Below are 14743 nucleotides of genomic sequence, written 5' to 3' on the forward strand. Positions count from 1 at the left end.
TCTAAATGTTTCTTTTTGGGGCCTATCATTTCTTCTGTCGTTGCTTTGCATACTGACTTCGCCAATCCCTGGCCGGCTATACTATGTCTGGCAGCCAGTAACCTATCGTTTATAGTCTGTCCTGCCATTTTGACACTCATTTTTAATGACCAGTATTATACACACTCTGGGGTATGGAAACCCCCAAATCCAACACTAATCACCAGACAAATTTCAACTCACAATGACAGCTCAGCTGTGCGACAGCCACTATAACATTATAAAATGGCGACTGCTAGACAGGTGGTGACGTCAGTAAATTGGTGTCAATTCAAATACGTTATACAAATAAGTAGCTCAAAAGTAATGAAAGAAATTAAATTTTAAGAATTTAACTTATTATGCAATGAAATTCTTATGCAGTCGTCGTAACTAATTGTATAATACGATTCAAACGACATTTAGTACCGTAAGAGTAAATCTATGATCTTACTTCCGTTATAATGCGGGAAATGCGGTAGTAATGTTTTGAATGATGATGGTTATATGAAATCGCAGTAGATGTACAAATTGTTAGAAATCATAAACCTACGAGCAGTGAGGACCGTTCTTCGTCTATAACATCAGAACAATTGAAATAATATTACAATGGCACATAAGCTAAAAACATATATCTGTTCTCGTGTAAGTGTACAACATAACCTTACAATGAAGAGCACTTCATGTCCTTCCGCAGTCTTCGAGCGTATATAGTATTTAGTTTCAGAGATATGAACCTAAACATCATTTCAATTTGCATGATAGTAGAGAATTAGATGTATTCAAAATTTATCATTAATCATACCCGCGTTCAACTTACTTTCTGAGTCTGAGTGGAACTTCAACTTAACCGTAAACTTTCTTGGTTATTTTTGTTGGGAACCAAATTGTGAGAGTATGTGCATGTATATATGTACATACATTTATTTATTTATTCTAGACCACCAGAATGATTTATAATATAAAGAATCGCGTACTGTATTTTGGTCGTGAAACTGAAGAGAGGAGATTACTTGGGATACCTAGTCAGAGATGGAAGGGTGATACTAAAATGGATCTTAAGAGAACGGGGAATGGGCTAGATTCAACTATCTGGGATATTGTGAATTGACAGGCTTATGTGAACAAGGTAGTACTAGAGATATTCAGAAAGTGACCTCTGATGAGCTGTTAACAAAACAAGCAATGAGAAAAAAAATATTATATACAAAAAATACATTCATACATAAGCTTATTCACAACATCATCACCGCGGGAAATGAGGCACTTGTATCGGGGAATGAGTTTGTGTATGCCTGTGTCAAAGAAGTCTGCCACATGTGAGCTCAGCCACGTTTTGACACCTTCCATCAACTCATATTGTTATGGCAGAATTACCCCAGTCAGGCGCCATGTATGTATTTTATTTAGTCTTTATTTAACAATGCTGTCAGTAACTCACTGTCAAACACAGATGTAAATGGGAGCATAATATTAAAAATAGACTTTACAGATATAGGATATGACAAAGTGAACTGGATCCATCTGGCTATGGATAGGGATCAGTGGCAAGCACTTGTGAACATCGTAATGAACCTTCTAGTTCCAATGGAGACAGGGAATTTCTTGATCATCTCACTGACTGTTATTTTCCTGAGAATGACTCTGCCTCCTCAAGTGGGTCAGAATGAGTTAATTAGGTTGCAGTTATATCCCTCTTTTTATTCAGCATAAATGTTATAGCCTTGTACAAGCTCTTACATGGCATTTGAGTTTTATAGTGCATTCAGTAATCTCACTGTGCTAAAAGGTCCCTAAACATGAGAGTTTGTTAAGTTTATGCATAATCATGTGTACATTTGTTATTGACATCAGTATCAGTACAATTTAGCATAGTAATAGGATGATTAACGAGTAGGCAGCAGTTGATGGAATGAGAATTAGCAGGGGAAACTGAAGTACTTGAAGACAACTACCTACATCGTCACTTTGTCTAGTCCAAAGGTTTCTGCAAAATTGTGTGTACGTTTGTAAATGACACTGTCATTTCGAGATTATGTAGCATCAGTGACAAGATGATTAATGAATAGGCAGCAGGTGGTGGAATGAGAATTAGCAGAGGAAACTTGAAGAAAAGTTGCTCACAATGCCACTTTGTCCACCAAAAAGCCCACATGACCTGACCTGGGATCAAAGTCAGACCATAACTAGGGCTGTTATTTTTTATGTTGTCATTTGTTTTAGTTTATTTTTCCTCCAAACCACAACTATTCAGATACAGGCTCTGTTTACATCATCAGGTATAGAGAAAACTAGTCTCAGTGACTGGTCCACTAACTGAGACTAGTTGAGTGATCAGGAGTTTCCTTTTGCCGTTCCTGTTGCCACAGGTATGCAGGATATGATCTAATGCCATCAAATTCTCCATAAATCTAACTAATTCTAAATTGTAATCAGCAGTAAAAAAAAAAATTGTAACTATTGTAATTTTAATCTACTTATATATCAAATTGTTAATATTCAGAATTAACTTGACTTGTCATATATCATGTACAATGATCTACAGTGACGAAATAAATCAATCAATCAATCAATCAATGACAGACCCTTGTGAACGTGGTTATAATATTTGCATTCTTTAAAAGATGACAAATTTCTCAAACAGCTGTGTGCTGTTAGCTTCTCAGGGGGACTCTACTCCATAGAGGTAGTTGTGCTAATTGAGATTTGTGTTTTGTTACAGATTCTGGAAGTGGTGAATTGGAAAACCAGTCAAAACACCTTTATGCCTTCCCTTCTTTCTCACCACATCACACTTGGAAAAGGCCAAAAAGGCACAAACATTGAATTTTGCTTACCAGTAACTTCATTACAGAAAGTGTTGAGCAGAGATAAGGAAATTAATATGTGTGAGGTGAGGAGAATTGTCACAGATGACATCATATGTGAAGTACATGAGGAAACAATAAAAAAGGATGTCAGTATTGTTTTTGAAATAAACAGAAATGTGTTTATTAAGGAAGTATTGCAGGACATAGTCAGTGATCCTATAAAGTGGAGGAAAACACTTGCTCGAAGTTTACTTCCACATTCAGAAGAAAAGAAAGTTATTGTGGAATACAGGTAGGGCATTATATGACAAATATGGCTCATTGTAAGAATTCTATTAAATGTTTTTAAAATTTTGATTAGAAAACAGTGAAGGAAATCACATGAGTGACTAGGTATAGAGGAAGGATAATATTAGAATGGATCTTGGAGAAATGGAGGGGAAATGTATAAAATGGATAGAAGTAGCTCAGGTTGGGGTCTGAGGGCAGGTTTATTTGTTTTTATTTATATATTTACTTCATATCCATGGATCATTACACATGATATAGGACAAGTCAAATACTTTACAATAATAAATACAAATATTCATAATAATAATATAATGAATAATATAATGATAAAACATTGAATTGTGGTCAAGCTTACAATTTATTGACAAGGTGAATATCTATATCCACTGGTCTTTCGGCCATATAAGGATCTGTGGAATGTAAATGAATAGCTCTGAACTGGCAAAAAAAAACAGTGCCACAGAGTTAGTATTTAATTATTTATGGTCAATTAATGTTATCTAATATCCTCATTACCTGGGTTCAGTAAAATATACAAGGTGGTTCAAATATGACTGGGACTGATTTGTGTGTAAACAAGCCGCACTGCGCAGCAGCTGTGCTACCCTGAGAGAGTGAAGCCACAACCTCCACCCTCCCTCCTGTTTGGGTTAGAACCTGTTCAGTTCTGTCTGGGAGTTGCTAGAGTGATGAGCGAACAGAAAGTAACGTGGAGCATGGAACAACACATTGTGATCAAATTCCTCGTTGGAGAAAACGTCCTGTCCGCCGAAATTCACCAGACAACAACAACAGTATGAGGAAGAGTGTCTCTCACGGACGCATGTGTTTCAGTGGTGTAAGTGCTTCAGAGAGGGCAGAGAGCGCGTGGAGAATGAATCGCATGATCATCGGCCGCGAACATCTGTCACCAAACCAAACATTGATCATGCAGATGCACTTATTCGTGAGAATAGGCGCATCACTATCAAGGAACTTGGAGCAATGCTGTCCATCAGTGTTGGTAGTGTAGAAGACATTGTGAAATACCACGTGCACTATCGCAAGGTGAATGCATGGTGGGTGCCACGTACTTTGATGGACACGAACAAAATGGTGCGCATGCAAGCTGCCGGTCGTCTTCTACAGCAGTTTGAAGACGAAGGTGATGCATTTTTGAAGTTTATAGTGACCACCGATGAAACGTTGGTGCACTACTTCATTCCTGAGTCCCAGCAGTCATCACGTGAGTGGCGGCATATCAGTTCTCCCAAACCTAAGAGAGCGTGGAGGAGCCATTCAGCAGGAAAAGTGATGGCAACGTTCTTCTGGGACTCACAGGGAGTTATCCATGTACACTTTCTGACAGATGCCAGAACAGTCAATGCAGCTTATTACTCGTGACCTCCTGGCAACAGACGTGAAGGAAAAGATCCAATCCAAGCAGAAGACAGGTGGAAAGAGGGTAGCCTTCCTTCAAGACAATGCATGCCCCCATACGGCCAAAACAACAATGGAAACCCTCTGGAAATTGTAATGGAACCTTCTGACACATCCGCTGTACAATCCTGATTTGGCCCCAAGTAATTTCTACCTGTTTGGAAGGCTCAACTCAGACTTGCAAGGCATGCGGTTTGTGGACGACGCTGTCGTCCAGACTGTTCGAGAGTGGATACGCCACCAACCACAAGCCTTTTTTGAAAAGGGCATCAGGATGCTTCCAGAACGTTGAAAAAATGTGTTGACTCCAAAGGGGAGTACGTTGAATACTGACATGTGCAAGTAGTGTCTGGCAATTATGTTTTTTTTTTTTTAAATCAGTCCCGGTTGTATTTCAACCACCTTGTATTATAGTCAGCTCAAAAGAATTTCTGCTTACAATGGGCGATGTAAAGAGCTTACAGATAAGATGTTCTGTATCCCACTACACTAGTTCTGGATGGAGTGGTGTTTGTTTTTCCCCCATGCTTCTCATTTGAGCCATGTTTTCACATAGGTTGTAATTGACGATTCTGTGCAGATGTGGTCTGACCTAGTTAGACAACCAGTCATTTTCTGTACACTTGTACTACCTGCAACACAGATAACCAGTGTAACAGGCACCAATGTTGAAGATGATCACCACTGTTTTGTCCCATGTAGGCACTGGTGACTTAGGTTAGGCCATTCTTGCCATTGCTTAAATTGCTTAAAATAATATTCCATAGGTATATTAACAATGCAACCACCATTTAATTCTCCTTAATATAATATTTTTCTTCATTTTACATCCCCATTTCAATTGTTTCAAATCAATATTGGTATCAATTTCCATAAGTGTTGAGAGTACAGACCTAATCTGTTTCTTCTACAGGTGCCTGAAACAACCACTTATTTTTCATATTGAATGTTCAGATTACTAGTAACTCTTGGATGATTGCAGTCCCAGAAGTAGTTAGAGCTGAGATATGCATTTGCATTGATCAAATTATATTCAATTCCAGATTAATAGAATTGCATGAACTCAGAAAGTAGTCTGCATGGCAGTAACTACTTGTGATGAATTCTTGTGGCAAGTGTGAATATCTGACAGAAACCCACATGTTTATGCAGTGAGGGATTCAGATACCTGGGTGTTAAGATTTAAAGTATATGTACATATAGAATTGTCCACTCTGCTTTTTGTTATTCTTTATAAGACCTTTATGATTTAGTTTTAGGATCTTAAAACTGTCTGGCATATGGAATTTATAATGGGTTAGAATACATTCATATTAAAATTAAATTTGTATTACCAAAATTGGAAAGTGTAAAGGGGTTTATGTTCCGAAAAAAAATACTTAATAACCAAAAACCATACATCTATAGCGGGTTTTCCCAAATAGCAATATGTGTTCTACAGTTGGGACATGATGGCTGGCTTTGTGGGTTATGAGGTGTCTTGAATAGCTTTCATTAGTCAGTACTATAATACTAAAGTATAAGTAAAAGTAAAAGTGCTTTTCTTTTGGAAAATTTGAGGCTTTGGGTTTAATGTGGTGGGATCTTTTTTTTTAATATTGATTTATGTATAAAATTCAGACATAATATCAGCTCATCCCATTAATTCAGACATTCACTATAATAATTCAGCTTTGTAATTTTATGTGTGATTTGCAACACATTTTGTATCTAAATGTAAAATTAATTTCACTGTGTATTACAATAACAATTTTGGTTAATGAAAATTTATTCCCCCCACCATTACCTTGAATATTCTGTGTGTAATCATATCACAGAACTTTAGTTCAGCACATTTTAATAGACTCAGTAATTCAGTATGCATGGAATTTGTTTTCTTCTTCAGTGATTCTATCATTAACAAATTCTTTTCTTCAGTAATGCAGCTCAACAAATTCACATAGGTCTTCAGAAAACACATTTTATTCAGTTGTACTTCTGTCCTCCTGTCACTTCTGGCAAGTGTTTCTCTTGTGGAAAAAAAAATCCTGTTATTTTCAGCTGTTCGTAACAAGTGGAGGGAAAATTTATTTGATGACAGCATAATTCAGTGCAGAGAAACGAATTGAGGATATACCGTATATGCTCATTAACACTTGTTACTGGTCCTGTAACATAGGCAGTTCTACTGACTTCATTGCAGATCCCAAATCAGTGTTGTCTGTGTTCTGCCATATTACTTTTGTATATTTATTGTATATGTCTTTTCCCCTACATTTAGCTCACCAAACATAGCCAAACCATTCCATATGGGTCACCTACGCTCAACAATAATAGGAAACTTTACTGCAAATATACTTGAGTTTCTGTCACATAAAGTTGTTAGAATCAATTATCTTGGAGACTGGGGGACACAGTTTGGGCTGCTGCAAGTGGGACTAGATATGTGTGACTATTCAGAGACCATGATCAAACAAAATCCTCTGCAGCTGCTGTACCAGGCTTACGTTGAAGCTAATAAGAGAGCAGAAATTGATCCAAGTGTCTCTGCTAGAGCTCGAGAAGCTTTTTGTAGCTTAGAAAGAGGCAACACAGATAATATGAAAAAATGGCAGTTGTTTCGTAGTTACACTGAACAAGAACTGCAGCATGTTTATCAGCGATTGGGAATACGCTTCGATGAATACCGCTGGGAATCTCAATACAGTGGTAAACAAATCAGCAGTATTTTACATTTGTTAGAAACTAGAGGTCTTCTGAAAAATGAAAGTGACGGCAAGAAAGTGGTGGAAATTAACGAACAGTGGCGTGTGCCAGTCATAAAGAGCGATGGTTCAACACTGTACCTGACACGAGATATTGCTGCTGCCTTGGATCGCTATGACCAACATAACTTTACTGAAATGTTATATGTTGTGGACATTTCTCAGACTGACCATTTTGCAGCACTCTTTGGGGTTCTGTCTAGTATGCAGCTACCTTGGGCTTCTTCACTAAAACATATCAAGTTCGGGAGGATCCGAGGAATGAGTACTCGAAAAGGGTCTGTGGTTTTTCTTTCAGACATCTTGGATGAAATCAGAGACATCATGGCAACAAAGCAACAAGAATCACATAGTAAGTAAGTTTGTACTTTTCTCTCATAAATAGTAAGAGGATATTAAGATCAGTACATTCTTAGACATTGGCAGTAAAGGAGGCAAAAGGTAAAGTTCATATTCTGTATTCTATAAAGTAGCCCATATCCAGTGCATACAAACTTGGACAGGCTGCAGTATCAGTCTAAATGTTGGAACATCCAAATTGCTGCATTGAAAATCACTGTACTTTAGTACTGGTAACTGTCACACATCTTGAGATGTTTTAGCTCATTAAGGTCATCTAGTGTTATCACCCATTCAGCAGTGTTCAGTGAAAGGTTTGACAGAATAATGAATTTAATGAGTTCCACTTGACCATTTTATTTTACACTTCCAAGTGGAAAATTATTTTATTTATCCACATGAAGACTTGTTCTGTATCCGGAGGTTGTATTATATCTGGAGTGGGACCTAGAGACTCTTGTAGGGATCTTTTAAGGAAATTGAATATACTGCCATTGTCATGTGAATACATTCTCTCGTTGATGATGTTTGTGATTGATAACCAAACTAAATTTTGTTCAGGTTTAGATGTACATGGTTTGAATACAAGAAATCGAAAGCAATTATATTTGCCAAACTAAAATCTTTCTGCTTTTCAGAAAGGTACTATGTTTGCTGCTATTAAACTATTCAACAGATTGCCCATAACCATTCAAAGCCTTAAAGAGGATAAAATTATTTTTAAAAATAGGCTGTTTTTATATCGTATGAATAATTCCTTTTATACAGTTTCTGAATATGTGGAGCATAACATAAACAATTAGTTTTAATTATTTGTTATCTGTGCGTTTGTTTAAATTTTATATGACGACCTTCATGTCCATTTGTTTGGACTTGTAAAATGAAATGAAATGTATGTGTGTATGTATCACCAAATATGGATTCTTGGAACAAATAAATTGATTGATCGATCAGGTCAGATCAGGCCCACATAGATTCACAAAGAAACTTCAATTTCTTGATTCTGGATTGCAAGTGGGCAAAGAAGATTGACTTATTGTGAGGAATGATATTTCAGAAAGTCATTTACTGCTCCATCCTTAAATGGTGTTCTGTTTGTATTTTGATTAATCACAGTATGATAAAACTCTTCTTGCGTTTTATGTGTTTGGAATTCAAAGACTCTGATTTACAGTTGGTTTCTCAACCATGCAGTGTTGATGTTCAGTATGTGTCGCTTAGTCGGTTATGATGTGAGTTTGGTTACAAATTAGTAAAGAAATTTCACTGTACCAGTCATCCTGAACCATAAAACAACAGAATAATGTTGCTTATTCCTCAGATATTTTAAGATTTCTGAAATAAGTCTTTGAAGTTACTCATGCATCAGTCACATGTTTTGGAAATAAATACTTAATGCACAGTACTAATTAAATGAATAATTTTTGTTTCATGAGTATAATTAGTCATGTATTATCATCATGTGCTGCCTGAATGCCCAAAAGGGTGCACATGTTTTTGAAGTTGGCAGTACATTTACTTTACTAATTTAATTTTGTACTGAAGTGTTCCAATATATTATAATGATTGAAATAATATCAAGTAAAATACTTAATGCCCCTTTTGCAGCTACAAAAGTACTTCTTGGTGAAAATAATGAGAGAACAGCTGATATCCTGGGTACTTCTGCAGTAATTATCAATGACTTGAAGCAAAGACGCAAAAGAGACTATGAATTTGACTGGAACAGAGCTCTTCAGGTAAAATATAGTAGTACAGAAATTGTCACAGACATACAAGCATATTTACTCAAATCTCTCTGCTTTCTAATCCTTTAGAACCAGTGAACCAATGGCAAGTGCAGCCAATATTCTTTATGCATTCTTTGCATGATATGAGTAAGTTAAATACATGGAGAGAAGCATGTATCTGTCCACCCACATGTTTCAGCTCAAGAAGTGTCAACTGGATTATGATGAAATCTGGTATAGATGGTTCTTATAAACAGTCATATTGGCTTTTTAGTTCTTATAATCATTGATATCATAGAAGTATAATTTCATAAAGGAGTAAATGGAATGGCTAAGAGCATTAACATTTCGAAGATATAAAGAATGCCCATAAAAATTCCTTGTCCTCTGAAGAGGATTGAAACTTTCCAGCCTTGTTTTGTTATAAGGTGTGAAGCATATCATATTGTTAACTAAGATAGAATGTCCCACATCACACTACTAATACAAGTACTGGTATTTTTCATCATGTTTCTTACACTTTTAGTGAAAGTGCAAGCCATCAGCAGGCATTCCACTTATAAACCCTGTAGGCCATCTCTAGCATGAAAAAGCACTTAATATTCAGATACAGTATGTGTGTGTTTCTAAATACCCTTACTGTGTTTGTAGTAGGAGACCTGTTAAAGTCTAATGCTTAACTGACCATTGGACACAATCCTGATCTAGCTCCAGCCCCATCTCATCTTTACAACTTATCCTCCTAAGATCCATTTTGATGTTACTCTTCCATAGTTATCTCTGTCTTCCAAGTGTGTACTTGCTTGTAGGTTTCCCCATGAAAATTCTGTATTAATTTCTTTTCTGCAATGCATTTGCATATTCAGTTCCATCATCACCTTTATTTCATTACCGTAACAATAATAGATGACTATATAATGAGGAACTTCACTGATTTATACAATGTCCTAAATTTCCCACATATTTTATCCCTGTTTGGTTCAAACATTTTCCTAAGTAGTTTCTTTTGAAATATTTGTAACTTATGTACCTTTCTCAAAGAGATCATGTTTCACAGTTGACTGACAAGACTAATGGTTTAGTAGTTTTTGTTTTAGTTATTGACAGGGCTTGATGTGTAGTAGTTTTTTAACTCAATAATAGTAAGCTTTTCAAGAGTTAATTCTTCGTATGATGTTATCATAACCAAATCTTGTTGGTGTTATGCAAAGGAACCTTAAATTTTTAAACATTTGCAAATTATTTATTACCTAATGTGGCATATAGACCTGTTGCTAGGCAACGTCCTCAAAACAAACAAGACAACAGCTATTGCTATGCAATGACCATGAGACAGGTGACTATACAATGACCGCTTGGTGAACATGTTCCTGCGGAAATGAAACAGTAGACTTACTGTGGAAGCAGAGTATTTTCTATGTGGCCCATGCTGAGATGTTAAGAACAGGACAGTTTGAAGCAATAAGTTCAGTTGAGCTGTGCAAGGGAGGCTGGAAAGGGATGGCACTGTAGGTCAGTGTTCAGGAGTTCTGTATTGCAGGCTGTGAAGAAAAGAATTAGTTGCAAGAGTGTGGCTGTGATAAAAGGACCTGAGCATGTGAAGCTGAAGAATTTCCACTGCTAGAAGATGTTGCCAGGGAATGGCTGGGGAAGACAGCAGGCTAGAAAAAGGCATAATGGGTGCTGTGATGATTTGTGAAATGTGGAGACTAGCAGTGGCATTGTTATTCTGAGTGGTGTGTATAAGTGGTCAATAAATCCATTCACCAGTCCATACCCTGTCTATAGTCACACTTAAATAAATGACAATATTATGGTTATATTACAGCTGTTGCAGATTTTGGTGTCATAATGTATCCCTGTATTTAGTTTTTATTTCATTTACTATCAAATGAGTTTCTTTATTGGCCTGTAAGATCTGTTTTCATGGCATTTGTATTCTCACCCAGCAAATAAATCTGCATAAAAAGTACTACACTTGATTCTGGCCTTTCATTTCCAAATGTTCCTGATTCTCTTTGACCTTCCTGATGTCATATGCTAGAGTAAATTTAAAAATAATTGTGATAGAGGATCCCCTTGTTTTAAGTCCATTGTGAAGTGTAACAGCGTCATATAAATGTTCACTTGTATGAACTCTTCTAAAAATCTTATGCATACATATATTAATTGACCTAACAAGATTTTTTGATATTGTGTCCAATTACAATATTCTACAGGACTTGTGTTACACTAATTGATATACCTGTTGCGAAAATAGTAAATTACAATACTTTAATTATAATAACTTCTGTTTCATTGTATTAGGTACAAGGTGATACTGGAGTGAAATTGCAGTACACACACTGTAGACTTTGTAGCCTAGAGAAAAATTCTGGTGCAACTCTTCCTCTAGAGTGTGATTCTAGTGTTCTTCAAGAACGTGAAGCTGTCCTCCTAGTAAAGAACATAGCAAGGTAAATGAGTATGGGCTTAAGTACATTATGTTTGGATGTACTGTTACATATGGAGGCAATTGCTTAACAGTGTTTTGAATTGTTTTACAGATTTAATGAAGTGATCATGAAAACATATGAAGACCTTGAAGCTTGCATTCTTGTGAATTACCTTTTACAGTTCTGGTAAGGCAATAACTAAGTCGCTCACTCATATTCATTCTTTCTTCAATACAAATTCTTTTTTCCCTAGAGATGTTAGGTATTTAGGTGTGTAAGAAATTTATTATGGAATCACAACATTCATCATCATTGTAAAACTCACTGTTGGACCCTTTCCTGGACCAATTCAGCCCAGTTTGCAATATGTCCATGGACACCAGCATTTGGAGGGGCGATGTCTCCCTTTCCTAAGATTTTCTTAAAAGAAGGAAGTGTGCCTGATATCAATACCAAAAATTAAAATTGATTTTAAATATGGTACCATCTATGTTTCAGGGTGGCATGTGGTAGCATAGTTGGTTGAGGCACAATGCTACAAGCCGAAAGGTCGCAGGGTCAAGTCCCGATGAGGTCATTGGATTTTTCAGTTGACCTAATCCTTCTGGCCGCACTATGGCCCTGGGGTTGACTCGTCCTCTAACAGAAATGAGTACCAGGAATTAATTAAATAATTTTCCCGGGGAATAAAGCGCGGCTGGCATGTAAGGCTGACAACCTTACCGCCATCTTTGAGCCAATTGTCTAGATAATGTGGGACCCTCATCGCCTCACAACCCTATGGGCCTTCACGGCCTGTTACACGAATAGCTTTGCTTTACCCTCTGTGTTTCAGTATAGGGATCCACAGCTCTGCGGTGATCTATAAAAATATTTTCAGATGGCTTAAACATAAGTTTATACGCAAATTATCTGGCTGCCGGCACCTCCTTGGAAAAAAGTCATAGTGGTGCTCATGCATATATCCCTAAGGTCTCATTTCATTTTCACTTCTCTTGTTTGCTGTAACCTCATATGCAACAGTTCCCTTCAAACTTTTATATGGATTTATCGTTTTTATCATGCATGTCACATATTTTCAGAATCTGAGCCTTCTGAATTTTCTTTTGTATTGTATTCACATTGAAAGAGCCTTCTTTTAGGTACTGTGCTTGATGCTGTCATATATAGAAGCTTCTTATTAAATGTCACCCACACATGCATGGAGCTTCTAACATACGTTTCTCATACATTTCCACTTTCAGAAGCCTTTTGCCATCAACTACCAAATTTTTCACACAGTCTGATCACATGCGAAATATTATATTTTTGCTATTTATAATCTTTCCCGTCTCTTCTAGTAGTTCACATATAGGAACAACGGATGGCAGGAGCGGGGAGACTGCTGTAATAGAATAAGACTGTGCTACAGAGGGCCAGATGGGCTTTGCCTAGGCCTTTTTTTTTTTTTTTTTTTGTATTTACAGTTATTTTTCACAATAAAAAATAACAAACTTTCTTCTGTGTTTTTGCATGCATGTGCATGATATCTGACCAAAATTAATTTGTAAGCTGGTAGAAGTGAAGTTGAAGCGAAGATAGTGGAAAAGGCTTACTAAATGAATTCGGAGCCATTTCTGAATAGATACTCTAAAGCACTGGTTCTCAACTTTTGTCAGACCACAGCCTGGTAAATTCTTCTTTCTACAAGATGAGGGCCCGATGCCTGGCTCCAGCGGTTAAGAAACGCTGCTCTAAAGCAATTGTTAAGTCTCTTCCAAATTCTGTGCTTGCAGGTTTGAAGTTTAAGGAGTTTCTAACAGAACTGCATTATTTTCAATTAAATTTCAGCTAGGTTTGAATTTTAATTCCTTCTCCATAATTTGAAAATTTCAGCAGATGAAAATTAATGGCAAATCTTACATTTTTTAATCATCACATAACAGTGATTGTTCTGAGAGGTGCAGAATAGAGAGATTGACAAAATGATAGCTGAATGCTTAATATAGCATGCTAAAACACCTTCAGAATTGTCTTTGTTTTAGCCATCCATGCTTGTCATTCCAAAGTTAGTGAATAGCAGTCTAAGGCCAGTATGGTTCAAATTCCTTTCAGGGCATGGGCATATGTATTATATTATCCTATACAGATAGAAGTCTCAGACAGTCCTACCAAATGTCTAAGTAAAAAGACTGATAGTTTCAGAATTAATTCGTTATCAGAAGAGACTAAAAGACCTAATCTGTGAAGACTAAAGAAGAAGAAATTGTTTGTATAACTTGCTGTGAGGGTCTTGTAAATAAAATGTTATGCAAGAAATGCATGTAACTCTGAAGTATGTATAATATTTAACATATTTAAATGTCTGTTTTCAGTAACTTGATCAACAGTGCTTTTGAAGTCCTTCAAATCAAGAATGAAGATGTGCATATAGGATCACAAAGACTATTACTGTTTCATTCAAGCAGAATTGTGTTAAATCAGGGCATGAAAATACTTGGACTTCAGCCATTACAACAAATGTGATTAGTGCAGTGCTGATAATATACTGCCATAAGTGACCATTGGTTGAATGTACGATGTATTATAATCTCACTATTATTGACTGTAATGCATAGTCATCCATAGAGATTTCCATGTGGGTGGTTCATTTTACAATAAAGCCTTCTGTTTCTTTATTAATACCTCCCATCAAGTGCCCTCTTGGATGTGTTTGCACTTTTTCCTACAAAATTTTGTATGTCTTCCTTCACTTGATCTATTTGCCCTGTCTTTGTTGTTTTAGATCTAACTAATTTGGCCTTACTTTTTCATGGAAGGCGGACACACTGTAACAGTAAACTCATAATGCTACGTGACAATGTTGCACGAGTTCTTACTGCCTGAATTGCGAAGACGTCGCATCGACCTCACTACAGTTTGGTTTCAACAACTTGCCATACCTCAAGAAAATCAATGGCCTTATTGAGAGAACATTT

At 36.6% G+C, this 14743-nt stretch overlaps 1 protein-coding gene across 1 annotated transcript; it reads left to right on the top strand.

Annotated features, from left to right (window-relative positions):
- Positions 1-490: 490 nt before the first annotated feature.
- On the top strand, positions 491-14460 carry LOC111869722 (probable arginine--tRNA ligase, mitochondrial). The gene is made up of 7 exons (XM_023861447.1): positions 491-663; positions 2741-3120; positions 6799-7634; positions 9230-9360; positions 11659-11807; positions 11898-11972; positions 14141-14460. Exons 1-7 carry the CDS (start codon positions 628-630, stop codon positions 14289-14291), a joined length of 1758 nt encoding a protein of 585 aa, XP_023717215.1. The 5' UTR covers positions 491-627; the 3' UTR covers positions 14292-14460.
- The last annotated feature ends 283 nt before the right edge of the window (positions 14461-14743 follow it).

The sequence above is a fragment of the Cryptotermes secundus genome, unplaced genomic scaffold (genome assembly GCF_002891405.2).
Source record: "Cryptotermes secundus unplaced genomic scaffold, Csec_1.0 scaffold2210, whole genome shotgun sequence".
NCBI lineage: Eukaryota > Metazoa > Arthropoda > Insecta > Blattodea > Kalotermitidae > Cryptotermes > Cryptotermes secundus.

Bases quoted from the DNA above. Each gene is read 5' to 3' on its own strand.
- LOC111869722 (XM_023861447.1), top strand. From the start codon at position 628: ATGGCACATAAGCTAAAAACATATATCTGTTCTCGT. The intron at 664-2,740 runs GTAAGTGTACAA...GTTTTGTTACAG, and splicing joins AAACATATATCTGTTCTCGT to ATTCTGGAAGTGGTGAATTG. The intron at 3,121-6,798 runs GTAGGGCATTAT...CCCTACATTTAG, and splicing joins AAAGTTATTGTGGAATACAG to CTCACCAAACATAGCCAAAC.